The following is a 14,736-nucleotide window of genomic DNA, read 5'->3' as shown; positions in this document are numbered from 1 at the left end:
CTGCTCCATCCCTCCTCCATCCCTCCTCCATCCCTGCTCTATCCCTCCTCCATCCGTCCTCCATCCCTGCTCTATCCCTCCTCCATCCCTGCTCCATCCCTGCTCCATCCCTCCTCTATCCCTCCTCCATCCCTCCTCCATCCCTCCTCCATCCCTCCTCCATCCCTGCTCTATCCCTCCTCCATCCCTCCTCCATCCCTGCTCTATCCCTGCTCTATCCCTCCTCCATCCCTGCTCTATCCCTCCTCCATCCCTCCGCCCTCCTCCTGCCGTTCCTCCTGCACGAAGCCTCAGACCTCGAGCCTCCCAGGTCTCATGGGACCTTCGGGCGACCTGACCAAGGAACGGAGGGTTTATCCTCGGTCACAACCTCATGTTCCACGACTTTGCCTTTCAAGGAATTTTTCCTAGCAGGCAGCCAGGGGTTGCATTTCCACAGTGGCTGAGATGGGCTGGGAGGAGCTTGAGTCCCTGAAATGGGGCACGGGGAGCACCCTAAAAACACCTACCCCGTTTCTGTTCCCTACACCAAAGCTCATCAGGCCTTCTCACCCCTCCCCACCTCTCCTCATCCTCCCGGCTCTCCTCTCCCCGCCTGTGCTCCATCGGCTCTGGGAGCGGGACATCCCCGGGCGGGGCTGGCCCAGGGACCCCGGGCCGGGATTCTCCCGCAGCCCCGCAGCGGGGCCCGAGCGGCGACAGCTGGGAATGCGAGGGGGGCCGGGGTTTGCTGAGGCGCCCCGGGGAGGGGGGAAATCGGGGAGGGGGGCACGGAAAGCTCTGCCCCTGCCAGGGGAATTTTCAGGGTGGGGCCCCTCCGGAAGAGCTGGGGGCCCCTCCCTGGGGATCGGCGCGTCTGGCATCGCTGCTGGCATGTCAAGGGGGGAGTCTGCTGACCCCTGTCCCCCGGGGAATCCCACGCTGAAGCCACAAAATCGTCACAACCCTCCCTCCCTGACTCTCCGAGTCACCACGAGGTGCCCTTCATGGCAGGAGAGGAGGCTGACTGTCACCCCTCCTTGTGCCAAAATTTGCTGTCACTTGGGGTGGGAGCAGAAAAATACAGGAGTCACTGGTGTATGAAAGCTCGACATGACCATCACGAGCTCTTTTCCTGTACTGACCAGACCTTAGTCCTGCAGCACCAGCCCCAGCTGGCCATGGAGGGAAGGGAACATGCCCACCACGGGGACAAGCTGATGGTCACCCACCCAGGACACCTGGCTGGATGTCACCCAGATCCCTCCCTGCCCTCCCTGCTGGTTCCAGGCACCTCGTGTCAGGGCTGTCCCTGCCAAGGGACACTGTTGTCCCCAGGTCCCATCCCCGGGCCTCACACCCTCCCCTGCCTGGACAGCTGTCCCCTCTTGGGGTCAAACAGCCGCCACATGTCACTGCTGAATCCCTCACATTCATGGGTCTTCCTCTGACCCCCCACCTGTCCTGCAGCTTGCTCCTGCCACAGTGTCCCACTCCAGGGAAAACAACCCCTTGTTGACAACCCAAGTCCCCCCTGCTCCTCCCTTGGTGACACATGTGGGGACAGCCCGGCCAGTGCCACCCTGCAGGGGATGGAGCAGCCGGGGATGCCCCTGGCCTGGTGGCAGGGGAAACCTGTCCAGAAGGGAACCCCTGCTGTGGGCTCACTAGTGGGGGTCCTGCTGGGTGAATCCCTCCTCCAGCTGTAATGTGGGGCTAGGGCCTGTGAGGGAGAAGGGTCGTCACGTCCAGGCCACGGGGTCATGGAGCAAGGGAGGCCATGGAGGGGCAGAAACACAGGAGGTTTAGTGCTGCAGTGGGGCAGAGCATCCCCTGATCCGTGTGAACAAAGAGGGAGGTCAGGGCACCCAGTGTGGTCCCTGGGCTGGGAACAGCAGACTTGTGGGTTAGGGTACCTGGTTTTGTCCCCAAATGTGGATCCTGGTGGGTCAGGCACACAGGGTGATTGCAGCAGGTCACCCACTGAAATTCATAGACAGGGCTCAGTGGCTTGGTATGTTGGGGAAACCAGTATTGTCTCCAAACTGGGATCCAGTGGGCTGGAGGCTACTCAACCACCGGCACCTCTCTGTAGGTTTGACCTGGGAGGGAGGTGAGGGATCAACAAAGACAGTTAATAACAGAAATAAATCTGTTCTCCAGAGAGATTTTAGACTTCCATCATGATCCCTGATTTCCTGATGGGGAAACTGAGGCACCTAGAGTGCAGGGGAGTGAGGGGGCACCAAGGGTGCTGAGCCCCATGGGACCCAAGAGCTGCAGGAGCAGCCCTGTCCCACCAGGGAACTGGAGCTGGACCAGTTGGCACTTACAGGTGAGGGAGGGATTGTCTGCTGGTGCTGTCACCACTGCTGCCATCCCTGCTGGGACAGACAGCAGGACATCATCCCCCATCGCTCCCCACGTAGTGATGGCCGGACCCCAAACTAACCCCAAATCCCCAGGGGCAGCGGACATGGATGTGCAAAGCCTCGGGCTGGGGCAGAACGGGGAGGCTCTGCCGAGCCCCATCCAGGCCAAGCAGCTGTTGCCGTCCCAAACACGTCGGAAATCCCGGGTGTCAGAGCAGAGCTCTGCTCCACATTCCTGGCCGAGCGTGGGGACAGGGCCAAGCATCCCCCACCGCCTGCAGCTGCTCCCAAATATGTTACAACTTGTCAGGGAGGTAGGAAGGGATGTCGATGGGCCTGGAAAGGAGAGGGGATGTGGGACGGTGGGGTGCCCGGTGGGGGACGGAGGGTGGGTCCGACTGGAAGTTGCATTTTGGTGAGTCTCCTTCCTGTGCTGAAATCCCAGAGGGGTGATGTCTGCTAAGCCCTGGCTTTCCCCCTTTTTCCCCATCAGTGGAATGGCCCCGGTACCCCGGGTTGTAGATGCTGCTTGGGGCATCCAAATCTCTTCACCAGCCTGAAAACCCAGGTTTTTCTGCCCTTTCCAGTAGGAGCTGGCCGGCACCATCCCCACCATCGCCGCTCCAGCATGGGCACGGCACAGCTCCATGCCCCAGGCAGGGATGGGCAACCCCTGTGTGCAGCTCTGAGCAGGGAACAGGGACATGCACTGGTTAAGGCTCTGTGCACTGGGAGGGACGCTCCCCAGGCTGCAACACGCTCACGTGTATCCCCAAAACTCAGCAAATCCAGACCATCAGACCTGAGGGAAAGCAAAACAGCCGAGGCAGCCCCTGGGTGTCTCTCCGTGACCCCGCTCCGTGGGCCTGGCCACCGGCCTGGGAAGCTGCCCCAGAGGAGCGAGGACAAGCCCTGCTCTCTGGATTTTCTCAATGGATGGGTATTTTTAGCTCTGAGCCCGTGGCTGCCCTCCCCGCCAGCTGTGTCGGGGTGAGCCGTCCCCGCGAGGCCCCGCGGCCGGGGAAAGGTCACCCCGTGACGGATCGCAGCACGTTCTGCCCGGGCTCACAGAGCGCCACTTTGTGCTGCCTCCCAGCCGCCACCATCCATCACGGCATAACCTGACAGCCGGCAGCACAGCCCTAATCCCCCCTCGGCTCCCGATTACCCGGGCGCAGCCTCGGCTGCCGTGGGCACCCACGGGACGGGAAAAGCCGTGCTGGGCTGAACCCGGCAGGGCCGTGATGGGAGCCCCCCTGTAGCCCAACACGGGGTGCCTTGGTGACGGCCATGTGTCCCGTGGGATTCATTATCCGTGATTTGATACTCACCGGGATGAGACCGCTGGACCTACAGTCCCCAGACCCTGCCGTGCCCCTCCTCTGTGGTCAGGAGGGATCATCCACGGCATGGAGTGGCTGAAGGGAGCTGCAGAGCTGCAGCTGGGTGGGCACAGCATTGTCCCTGCTCCCACATCACTGGGTGAGACCCCCAAATGGAGCTGGAGCAGTGCAGCTGCCAGCGGGATCCCTCTCCCCAGTCCACCCCACTGAGTGCCCTTTCCTCCCCATCTCCTTAAGCCGCCTTCTGTGTCCCCTGCCCGCTCAGCCATGGGCACACAGCGGCCTTGGTGGCCCTGTTGGGGCTGGATTGTGCCACTTCTCCAGCTGGGGACACATGGCTGGTGCTGCCCCTCCAGTGCTGCCCCTGTTTATGAACTGACAAATGCTTGACCGCTCTCCTGGGCAGGTCAGCCACATGGCCCTGGAGCCCATTATGTCACCACTGTGTCTCTCACCCTCCAGACATGCTCCTGCAATTCCAAAACACCCATTCATACCTGACACCTCTCACCCAGGGATGCGGCTGCAGCTCAAGAGGCTCACTGGGATCATGTCCACCAAGTGCCAGTGATAAAGGTCCCCATGAGTGACTCAAGATGATTGATGTGATGGTGTGGGGCTGATGTGAAGACCTCAGGCTCAGGTTATTCACTCCTAAAGCCTTCACTCCTACCATGGGCACCTGTGCACACCTGAGGGATGAATTCTGCCTCTTCCCAACCCTTTTAGTGCTTTTTCTTTAGGCAAGGGCCAAACTGATGCTCTGATTTCTTTCCTTCTTGAGTATTTTGGAGTTTGACTGACTGTGGGAAGCACAGGGGCTGTGCTGAAGGTGAACCTAAAGGCTGCAGGTCCTGCTTTCCTTAGTGCAGACTTTCATAGATGTTAAAACCATGGGGACAGCAAATCCACAGGGCTGGGACCCCGGGAGAGTAGGAATTGGGGTGAGGAGATGTTGGAAAGCTCCCAGCCACAAAGAAATCACAAGGAGAGAAGAGCATCATGACAGGTTCCAACAAGGTCAGAAATCAATCCCAAGTGAGCAAGGCTGCTGATAGTGGGCACAGGGAATGTGCCACAGCACAGCCTCTCCAAGGAGGGGGAATTTGGGGAAGGAGAATCCCAGCAGGGTTGGCCCTGCACTTTGCTGACATTCTTTCCACTGACCAATCCCTCAGCTGGAATCTGGCCGGGAGCAGGAATAGGATGAGATGGGAGATGGTTTGTGGTGTTCCAGATGGGAAAAAAAAATCCCCTCTGAATTAGAGACAAAGCTGGAGAGATGTAGCCAAGCCATTGGAGTCAGCAGAGAAGGGATGGGGATGAGTTAAAATCCCCCTCATGCTGCTGCTGTTTCTCTATCAGGAATACATGAGTGTCCTCTCTGGGAGAGGCGTGCATCAGGATGGCATTTGGGGCTTTGGTTATCCACAGGTACAAAGGCCAGCACAGGAGAGCAGGTGGGATGAGGCAGTGCCAGCTGGGAGAGGGCTGAGCCCAGCCTGACTCTGCTGGAACCTGGAGACAACGTGGGAGAAAGTGTCCTTTGGGTTTGGTGCATGGGACTAGCCACGAATGTGGGTTTTGTGACACAAATGTGATAAGGAGCTTGACTGGGCACCCAAGGCAGAGGAAAGGTTGGGCTTTGGCTCGGTCCTGCCTGCTCCTGCCTGCTCCACTCCTGTGGGACAGTCAGCAGGCACTGCAGCTGGACCAGGACTGGTGAGCACGGAGAGGGGTGACCACAGAGATGGGACTGGAGCCCGGGGTGCTCCCTCCATTGGGATATCCCCCCGGGGCTGGATTCCAAGGAGTGGGATCAGTGTAACATGGACCGGCAGGATGGGACCGTGGGGAATATGGGGCAGAGCAGGTGGGAAGGGCTGCGAAGGGGACGATGCTGTGCTGGTGTTGGGTCCCACTGCAGGGAAGGCACAGATTTGGGATACCGTGGGATCCAGGGAGGCAGCGTGAAGGGGTGGGGGTGCCCTGGTCAGGCAGAGCGGCCACGAGGCCGCCACGGCCGCCCCAGCCCGGCTGTAACTGAAGGCACCAGATGAGGCAGGAATGCCAGGGGGGAGCTGGCACCTCGCGGCTCACACAAAGCCCTTGTTCGGGTCCAGCCGAGCCGTGCCAGCCCCCAGCCCCGCCGGGCCGGGTACTGTAATCCGCGTGGGGAGAGCACACAGAATCAGACAGACAAGTTTTGATGTGAGGCAGCAGCTTAGGGTGGGCTCAGGTTTCCTTTGGGTTTTCTATATTTATCTCCGTGATTTAATGCCAGCGCCGGGGTTTAAATGGCACCAAGCAGTTGGCGCGGGGAGAGGGAGCAGCCGCCGCCGAGCCGCGCACACGTCCCCGAGCCGCCCATGGAGCTCTTCGAGACCAACCCGTATTTCTTCCCGGAGCAGAGGTTTTACGATGGCGAAAACTTCCTGGGCTCCCGCTTGCAGGCCTTGGAGCCCGCGGCGTTCCCCGAGCGCGCCGAGGCCGCGCTGTGCGCCGAGGGCAGGGCGGCTCTGCAGGACAAGGAGGCGCTGGCCGAGCACTGTCCCGGGCAGTGCCTGCCCTGGGCCTGCAAGGTGTGCAAGAGGAAATCCGTGTCCATGGACCGGCGCCGCGCCGCCACGCTGCGGGAGAAGCGGCGCCTCAAGAAGGTGAACGAGGCGTTCGAGGCGCTGAAGCGCAGCACGCTGCTGAACCCCAACCAGCGGCTGCCCAAGGTGGAGATCCTGCGCAGCGCCATCCAGTACATCGAGCGGCTGCAGAGCCTGCTCAGCTCCCTCAACCAGCAGGAGCGGGACCAGCGGGAGCTGCGCTACCGGGCCCAGCCCGCCGTGAGTGCCCGAGGGCGGGGAGGGGGTGCCCCGTGGGGTGCCCCGTGTGGGGTGACGCTCCATGGGCGCGATGCCGTCTCGGGGGACGCTCCATGCGAGAAGGGCCATGTGGGACTGATGCTCTGTGGGGACAATGCCCTATGAAGGTGACTTTCTATGGGGTGATGCTCTATGGGATGATGCTCTATAGGAGGGTGCCATTTAGGGGTGATGCTCTGTAGGGTGATGCCCGATGTGGAGTCATTTTGGAGTGCCATTCTATGGCAGAGATGCTCTAAGGGGACAATGCCCTGTGGAGGTTATGCCACTCTATGGGGTTGATGCCATATGAGAATGAGGTTCTATGGAGGTGATGTCGTTTTGGGGTGTCCATCCTACATGGGTGATGCTTTAAAGGGTTGATGCCATTTCAGGGTTAAGGCCTATGGGGGTGATGCCATGGGGTGATTCTCCATGGGGACATAGCTCTATGGGGTGATGCCCTGTGGGGGTAACCCCAAGCAGAAGCTCTGGGGCACTGGGTCCTGCTGGGGGGAGCAGCACCCCAGCTCTGAGGTGGGGCAGGCACTGCCACCTTGGGACACTGGTGGATGTGTGTCCTGCATGGGGGCACAGGGACAATGACCCAACCCTGCCGAGTGCTCACATCCCTGCGGGAAAGGGGACACTGCCCCTCTGTCCCTGGGAATGGCTGCACTGGGGCCGTGCGTGTGAGTGACACGTGGGCCTGGGCTGGGGAGGGCTGGGAATGGTGAAAGTGAAGGAAACAACATAGAGCTAAACTAAATGAAAATATAACATAACATAACAATTAATAATATTAAATACTAAATGCAAAAATAGAAATACTAATATGAAATATAAAAAATATAAAGCATAAAATGTAAAATAAAATTAACCCTCTCTGTTCACATCCAGGCAAAGGAAGGGATGAGAGGGATGGCACAGGGACAACTCTGGTTTCTAGGACCAAAGGGGCCCATTTGGGCACTGGCTGAGGACACTCAGTATTTGTGTCCTGTCACCATCCTCAGAGAGCCAGGACCTGTCACTCCACAAGAGTTTAGCCATTTAACCAAGTTTTTGAGAGGTATTTTCACCTGCTCCCTGATTCCTGTGGATGGCTGGCTATGTGCTTCCCTTCTGCTCTGAGGTTTAGATCTGTGAATGCACAGAGAGCTGAGACTACAGCTCCAGGTCTAGGGAGAGGTGGAATAGATAGATGCAGGGCTGTGTATTGGTGTAGGCATTGATGATATGGGTTCTACAGATCCAGAGATCATATAGACAAATTAGAGATTAAATTGATATGGATATGATAGCTATAGAGAAAGATACAAATTATAGAGATAGATTATATATAGATAATATAGACAGTGATAAAGATTATATAGATTATCTATAGATATTTATATATAAATGACATACAGGTATATCTATAGATACAGATTATGGAGATATAGATGATGTAGATATGGATGATATAGATACAAAAGTAGGTAATGTAGATATGGATATAAATACGACACATAGATATATGGATATATATATACATATATATATATAGAGAGAGAGAGAGAGAAAGATCCATATAGATACAGATACAGATACAGATACAGATACAGATACACATATGGAAGGACTTTATCAGAGGCCCAGAAGAGGGAATCCCACATCTCCTTCCAGATTAAGGGATTTAAGGGCCAAACCAGTAGGTATCCAGGTAGTCCAATTTAATGCTGAATTAAATTGAAAAGAAGGAAAAAGTATTTAGGCTCCATCCTAAATATTTGTGGGACTTCCCAGTATCCACTTTAATGCCAGAATACGCTTGGATACCAGAATCTAATGTCCACTTCCCAGAATCCACTTAGATTTGGGAATGTGCCCAAAACTGTGCTGAGCTGTCCCTTTGTCACTTCTGTTCTGAGCTGCTCCTTCTCCCAGGTGCAGCCAGGGGTTCGCATATTTATGCAAAAGCCAATATTTTGGGGGAAAAAAGATCGTACCTGGAAGAATTTCCTGCTTTAATGGGAAATAAGTCCAAGTGTTAATTAGTTATCCTGTGTTGCCATGAGCTTGTAGAGCCAAAGTGCCATTCTAGTCTGCTACAAAGAGTTGGGTCTATGGGGTTGCTCATATAAATCACTTTTGGGGTTTTACCTGAGCTGACACCCATTCGCAGACAAAGACACACCCAAAAAAAAGTAAATTATGAGCTGTGCTGAATAATGCTCTCATTTTTCATGCTGTCAGCTCTTTTCTCCAAAACCACTCAGCCCCAAATCCACAAATCAAACCGCCAAAAGCTTTTCCCAATCCTCCCCCTCAGGATGGCCTGAGGGCATCCAGCCCATGTATCATTTTTTACAAGCCTGATTAGGTGATTCTCAGTAAAAAGGTGTTTTGCCCAAGGACATTTGTTCATCTCCAGCCCTTTTTCATACTCAGTGGGGAAAGAAACACCTTTTTACATGCAGTGAGCATGCAGTGAGCATGCAGTGAGCATGCAGTGAGCAGGGAGCCCCATTTCTCTGTGGCCAGTGTCCCAAAACAAGGAGGGTTTTCCAGCCTTTATGTTAAGGAAGCACCTGGCCCTGATGGGTCGTGGAGACCCTGAGTGCTGTTGGCTCCTGCAGGTGGGGAGGGATGTCCCCGCTGTGGGATGGGCCCCGGGTGTTGTTGGGGATGCTGGTGGGGTTTGCCGTGCCCGAGGAGGTGACACAGCTTGCTCTGGGCTCCTGCAGGCAGCCAGCGACTGCGGGTCGGGCAGCTCCTCCTGCAGCCCCGAGTGGAGCAGCCAGCTGGAGTTCAGCACCAACCCTGCAGGTAACGCCTCCTCCCTCCCTGGGGCATCCCACGGCCTCGCTGGCTCTGCAGGGACTGGGAAGGAACCTTGCCCTTCTCTCCCCATCCCACTGCTGCAGAGTGATGAGCTCAGAAATCCTACAGAACCTCCTTGGCTCAATTCTCAGCAATTCAGGGTTCTCTGAGCCCTCATTTCCCCAAAACACCAACCCCTGGGAGCTGCAGCAGCCTGGGGCCCTGGTACCTTCATCCCCAGCAAGGCTTTCATCCCTTAGCTTGGCGTGCTTGGCTGGGCATCACTGGGCATGGCTGGGCATAGCTGAGCGTGGCTGGCCAGCGCTGCCCCAGCCCCCCCTACACCCCCTCGGCAGCTGCTGATCTTTTTTTCCATGCTTGCCATTATCCCCGCCCCTGCCAAATCCACCTGTTATTTTCCCCAGAAGGCAGAAACTTAAATCTCATTTTCCAGTGGAGATTAAAACCTATAAAGGATCCAAAAGTCCCACTCCCTGTTGCTCTCTAGTCCTTCCCTAGGATGGGGGCTGGCAGCAGGTCCCTAGGTCCCTCTGGCCATGTGGAGGATCATGGGGTCATAGAATCATAGAAAAGAATCAACAAATTGTTATAGATGCAAAAGATCATCAAGTCCCACCCTCAGCCATGTTCACCACTAATCCACATCCCCTTGAGCAGAACCAGGAGCCATCTCTAGCACACAGTCCCCATTCCCAGCAGTGTCCTCACCCCCCTGTCTCCCCAAATCCCATTCCCAGCAGTGTCCTCACCCCTCTGTCTCCTCAGATCACCTCCTGGCTGATGAGGCAGCTGAGGAGCGCAACCTGCACTCGCTGTCCTCCATCGTGGAGAGCATTGCTGGGGAGGACGTGGCTGTGACGTTCCCGGAGGAGCGGGGTCAGAACTGAGCTGGTGCAAACCCCGGCGGCTCCTTGAAATGGTAACGGGGTGGGAATGAAATGGAGATCACATCCACCCCTCCTGCTGTGGGCTGCAGGGCTGACACCCCTCGGCTCCCTCCCCACTCCTCGGAGCGCTCCTGCCGGGCTGCAAGGACAACAGGCAGGGGTGGGGTGGTCCTGGAGGGGCTTCCCAGGGCCAGGCCCTGCTCCACTGCCCAGCCAGGCACGGGCGGGTTTAGGGCCAATGTGTGCTGGGTTCGCTTTGCTGAGTTTTCCAGATGCTCCTTGACCAAGGTCTCTGTCCAGCCGCTGTCTGGTGGTGATGACCCAGAGCCCACCTGTCTTTTCTACTGAACGCTGTGTGCAGTTGCCATTTAGGGTTTTTTAATTATTATTTTTGCTAACTTATTTGGATTCTTTTTTAAATAAAGGGCATTCTTGTTTGGACAGCTTGGGGTTTCCTTTACTGTTGTCCTGCCCTGTGTAGGTCTCCTCAGTTCCACAATCCCCAAATCCACGTTGGACATTTTCATATCAGTAAATCCAGCTGGAACTCAGCACATTCACTCAGTTGGGAAGTGGATGTGCCACACTTCAGTTAGCCCTACACTGACCAGTGATTTCACTGGTGTTTAACTGGAGTTCAGCCTAGCACCCCAAAGATCTTGAGGGAGCTAGAGATTAATGATATTTTGAATTTGGGCTCTACAAAGGAGGCTCAAAGCCAGCACTGTTTTAAAATCCTGTTTATTGGAACACACATACATCCTTTCCTGACCCGATCCAGGGTTTGGAGTCCATGCAGTACCAGTAATATGACGAAAGAAATAGGGCATCGATATAAAGGGCTCACTGACTCTTCAAATTAAAAAAATATTTAGTACTGTATTAGGCAAATGATACACCGAAAAGACGCTGTGACTGTAGAGTCTCTCAGATATTGCACTTCCAGACAGCACATGATAAGTATAAGGTCATTCCAGCCATCAATAAATATCACATCAGAAATAGGGGCCACACAAGGCAAACGTGGCATGAGGAGACAAAGAGATCCTACCCTATGGAAGAAATGGGAAGAGTTAAGAGCCTCCTGGATTGACCCCTGCCAGGAGGCAGGAGGGGAGAGCATCTCCTCTGCACCCAGAGGGGAGGGGTGGGCACATCCCGGGGGTGGAGGGGACTCCTGTTGTCTCCCTGGGCACCCAAGGAGGGTCCCCTCTCCTGTGGGTGCCGGACACCGTCCCCATGAGCCATGTGGGGTGGGCCCAGGCACAGCCCCCCCAACAGGGCACCTGACAGCACCAAAATCAGCACCTTGCCCACCCAGCCCTGGGCAGACACCGCCCTCCTCGCCTCACGCTGGGCCGCCTTCATCCCACCCAGCACCAGCCCTGGCACTGCCCTGGCCCCCCAAGGGCAGCTCCTTGCCCAGCCACCCTGGAGGGAGGATTGTCACAAGCCTGAATCTTCCTTGGCTTCAAGTCCTGTGGGCAGCAGCATCCCCGATGCCCAGGGCTTGAGTGAGTGCAGCCCGTGGCAGATTGGCAACATGAATCAGGCAGGAGAGAGGTTTCCAAACACTGCAGACACTTTGGGGGTGTCTGTGCTGCTCCCAAGATTGCACCATGCCAGGACAGCATCCGGAGCACACCCATGGCCCAGCCAGCGCAGGAGAAGTGGGGGACAGGCCATGGTGGGAGCCACGGGAGCTGGGGGAAGCAGGGGGTGCATGAGCAGGAGGGACAGAAGTTGTCGGTCCACAGCAGTGACAATCTGTGGGTCAGGGCCGAGGAACAGGAACAGGCTGGGCTCTTGTCCTGGAAGGCAGCCAGCACGTGGCGTACAGACATGGGGATTTGCTGAGGAGCAAAGTGGGAAAGGCCCCGTGAGGACGCTGGCTCAGCTCCACCTGTGCACCCACCGGCCAACAAACCCAGATGGAATCAGCATTGGATCCTCCTGGCACAGGGCAACCACGGCCCAGGGCACAGCAGGAGCCTCCCTGAAGTGCTTGACTATCCTTCCCTCACCCAACTGGGAATGGCACCTGGGGTCCCCAGAGGAGCCGTCTGTCCAAGAGTGGACAAACCGCACATGGTGGGACACTGAACATCCCTCCTGCATCATCCCTGTGAGCCTGGGGCAGCAGCAGCTCCCCCACCACTGAGCTCTCCCTGGTCCTCCATGGCCAAACCCTGGTGAGGGCAGCCCCATCCCTGCCTGGGTGCTGCTGGGGCTCCTGCTCTGCCCTTGGTCCTCAGCACTCACCCAGGGCTTGGCTCCCATCTCGCTGACCCTCAGCACGAGTACGTCCGGACCGTGGAGGTCTCCAGCCTTGGGGACCCGGAGGCACTGACTGGAAGGGAACCAAAAAGCAAAGCAATTAGTGACTGCTCCAATTAGCCCCCAACATCCCCAAATCCTGTGTTTATTGAGCAGCAACTGTGCACTGCAGCCATGTGAAGATGAGGGTCAGAGGAAGAGCCACGTTTGGCTCTTGATGCTCCTGAGGCTCCAGGACATTTGGGAAATTGCCACTTGCCATCCCTGCCCTGGGCAGTGAGCACCCTGCTCCCTGTCTGGGTGGGATTCTGTCCCAGGTTTCACTGTCTTCAGCCAGAGGGGAACTGAAGCTTCCACGGATGGGGTAGAAAAGGTCAAATAGAAGCTTGACCCAAACTGCTGGATGGAAAGCTGGGACCTCTGAGGCAAACTGGAGGCAGGAGAAGAGCTGAATCTGGGGTTTGGAGTTGAAAGGTAACTACACAGCTTTTTAATTCTCATTCCCATCCTCATTTCTGATTCTGATGAAGCCAGCTTTGCTCCAGTGGGGAGCAGCTGCTACCTTGGGATAGTGGGACCAGGGTGCCTGGTCCAGGGGACAAATTGTAGTGACCTGGCTGGAGCTTCTGCCTACCTATGGCTTTGGAAGGTACCAAGACACCTTGAAGAAAGGAGTTGTCTGTTGGGGGCAGATCCTGGGACATAAAACAGGACAGCCAGCACCACAGGCAGGGCAGGCAGGGTGTCCCAGGAGGTCCTGCCAGCCCTGGGAGAGCTCAGGCAAATGGAGCCAGTTAATATCTCCCTTTGGGGGTGGTTCCCAAAGCCAGAATGGAGAAAACTGGCCCAGACTGGACTCCTGCATCCTGGCAGCCCCTGGGTGACATATCCCACTATATGCCACAATCCTGGCCCCTAACTGGTTCTTGTTGTTCATAACCAAGAACTCACACATAGGTCTGAAGTGATCCTTCCAGAAAAACATTGCCAGCAGGCCACTGCTCCAGGATCATATGGATTGAGCATCTTGGTTGACCAGCAAGTCACTCCCTCCCTCTCCCTCTCCCTCTCCCTCTCCCTCTCCCTCTCCCTCTCCCTCTCCCTCTCCCTCTCCCTCTCCCTCTCCCTCTCCCTCTCCCTCTCCCTCTCCCTCTCCCTCTTCCTCTCCCTCCTCCTCCTCCTCCTCCCCCCATCCCTTTCCTTTCCTGGTGGCACATCCTTCCCCACATTCCCTAATGCTCTGAGCAGGGGTGGGAGAGGGCCCCCTGGAGAAGGGCTGACCGACCTTCCGGGGGCATTTTCTTGGCGGGAGCAGCCGGAGGGGGCAGTGGCACCAGGCTGGTGACGCGGAAGCCGGCGGGGAGGGTCTCGGCAGAGCCGCTCAGGAGGTTGATGCTGTGCACGTCCCGCGGGCGGAAGCGCTTGCGCCAGGACGGCGTCCGACGGAAGGTTTTGTCATCGCCCTGCAGGGAACAGCGGTGACAGGCCGGCGTCAGTGCCAGCAGCGCCTCCTGGCCCTGGGAGCTAACAAGTGTAGGCCTGTCCTTGGCGACCAGCTCTAGAAAAGTGTGGGATCAAAGGATATAGGACATCTTGTTGGGATCCCATGGCACTGGCTTTATCCTTTCCAGCTCATCTGTCTCTTCTCTACAGCAGCCTGCAGAGAAGGGACAGATTGGCTTTGCATCCTGCCTGCAAAGATGCCTTGGAGACATCAACACCGAAGTCCCAGTAAAGACTCCAAGGGATGCTGCTGGACTCATGGCAGAGGAGCTCCAGCCCTCAGAGCTCTTCCTCTGGACTCACCCCAGCAGCTCCATGTCCTTCTGATATTGGAGCCTGCGGCTGGGGCAGCTCTGCAGGTGGGGTCTCACCTCAGCAGGGCCCAGGGCAGAATCCCCCCTGCCCTGCTGCCCCCCCTGGGGGTCAGCCCAGCACAGAGGGGTTCTGGGCTGCCAGAGCACATGGCAGGGGCACACTGAGCTTCTCATCCACCTACACCCCCAAGTCCTTCCCCAGCCACACAGGACATGGAGAGGTTTGGCACTCACATCATCCAGCCTCCGGTCTGTGCCCAAGGCGAGCAGGTTGTTGAACTCCCTCTCCAGCACTTGTCGAGCCTGCAATTAACCAAAAAATTATGATCCCCCATCAATGGGGAATGTGCTTCCAGCCCAAACTTCCATTCTAGGAAAGC

At 56.8% G+C, this 14,736-nt stretch overlaps 2 protein-coding genes across 9 annotated transcripts in view; one reads left to right on the top strand and one right to left on the bottom strand.

Moving 5' to 3' along the window:
- Positions 1–6,063: 6,063 nt before the first annotated feature.
- MYOG (myogenin) lies at positions 6,064–10,319 on the top strand. Of its 2 annotated transcripts, XM_059488054.1 has the most exons (4): positions 6,064–6,531; positions 8,479–8,494; positions 9,283–9,360; positions 10,141–10,319. In XM_059488054.1, exons 1-4 carry the CDS (start codon positions 6,064–6,066, stop codon positions 10,260–10,262), a joined length of 684 nt encoding a protein of 227 aa, XP_059344037.1. In that variant the 3' UTR covers positions 10,263–10,319. The 2 variants fall into 2 exon arrangements, with proteins under 2 accessions (XP_059344037.1, XP_059344036.1); XM_059488053.1 differs by lacking the exon at positions 8,479–8,494 and having other exon boundaries at positions 9,279–9,360.
- Positions 10,320–10,987: 668 nt separating this feature from the next.
- The window catches only part of PPFIA4 (PTPRF interacting protein alpha 4), a 63,880-nt gene continuing 60,131 nt past the window's right edge, over positions 10,988–14,736 (bottom strand). For 6 of the 7 annotated variants that reach the window (XM_059487784.1, XM_059487787.1, XM_059487788.1 and 3 more), the window contains 4 exons: positions 14,591–14,659; positions 13,825–14,002; positions 12,525–12,612; positions 10,988–12,115 (listed from right to left, as the gene is read on the bottom strand). In XM_059487784.1, coding sequence (XP_059343767.1) covers positions 12,554–12,612; positions 13,825–14,002; positions 14,591–14,659 — 306 coding nt within the window. In that variant the 3' untranslated portion in view covers positions 10,988–12,115; positions 12,525–12,553. The remainder of the gene's footprint in view (positions 12,116–12,524; positions 12,613–13,824; positions 14,003–14,590; positions 14,660–14,736) is intronic. The other variant, XM_059487786.1, reaches the window with a different exon arrangement.

Source organism: Ammospiza nelsoni, chromosome 23, assembly GCF_027579445.1.
Source record: "Ammospiza nelsoni isolate bAmmNel1 chromosome 23, bAmmNel1.pri, whole genome shotgun sequence".
Lineage (NCBI taxonomy): Eukaryota > Metazoa > Chordata > Aves > Passeriformes > Passerellidae > Ammospiza > Ammospiza nelsoni.
Note: the sequence above shows the minus strand (reverse complement) of the source record. Positions and strands in the feature narration are given on the sequence as shown.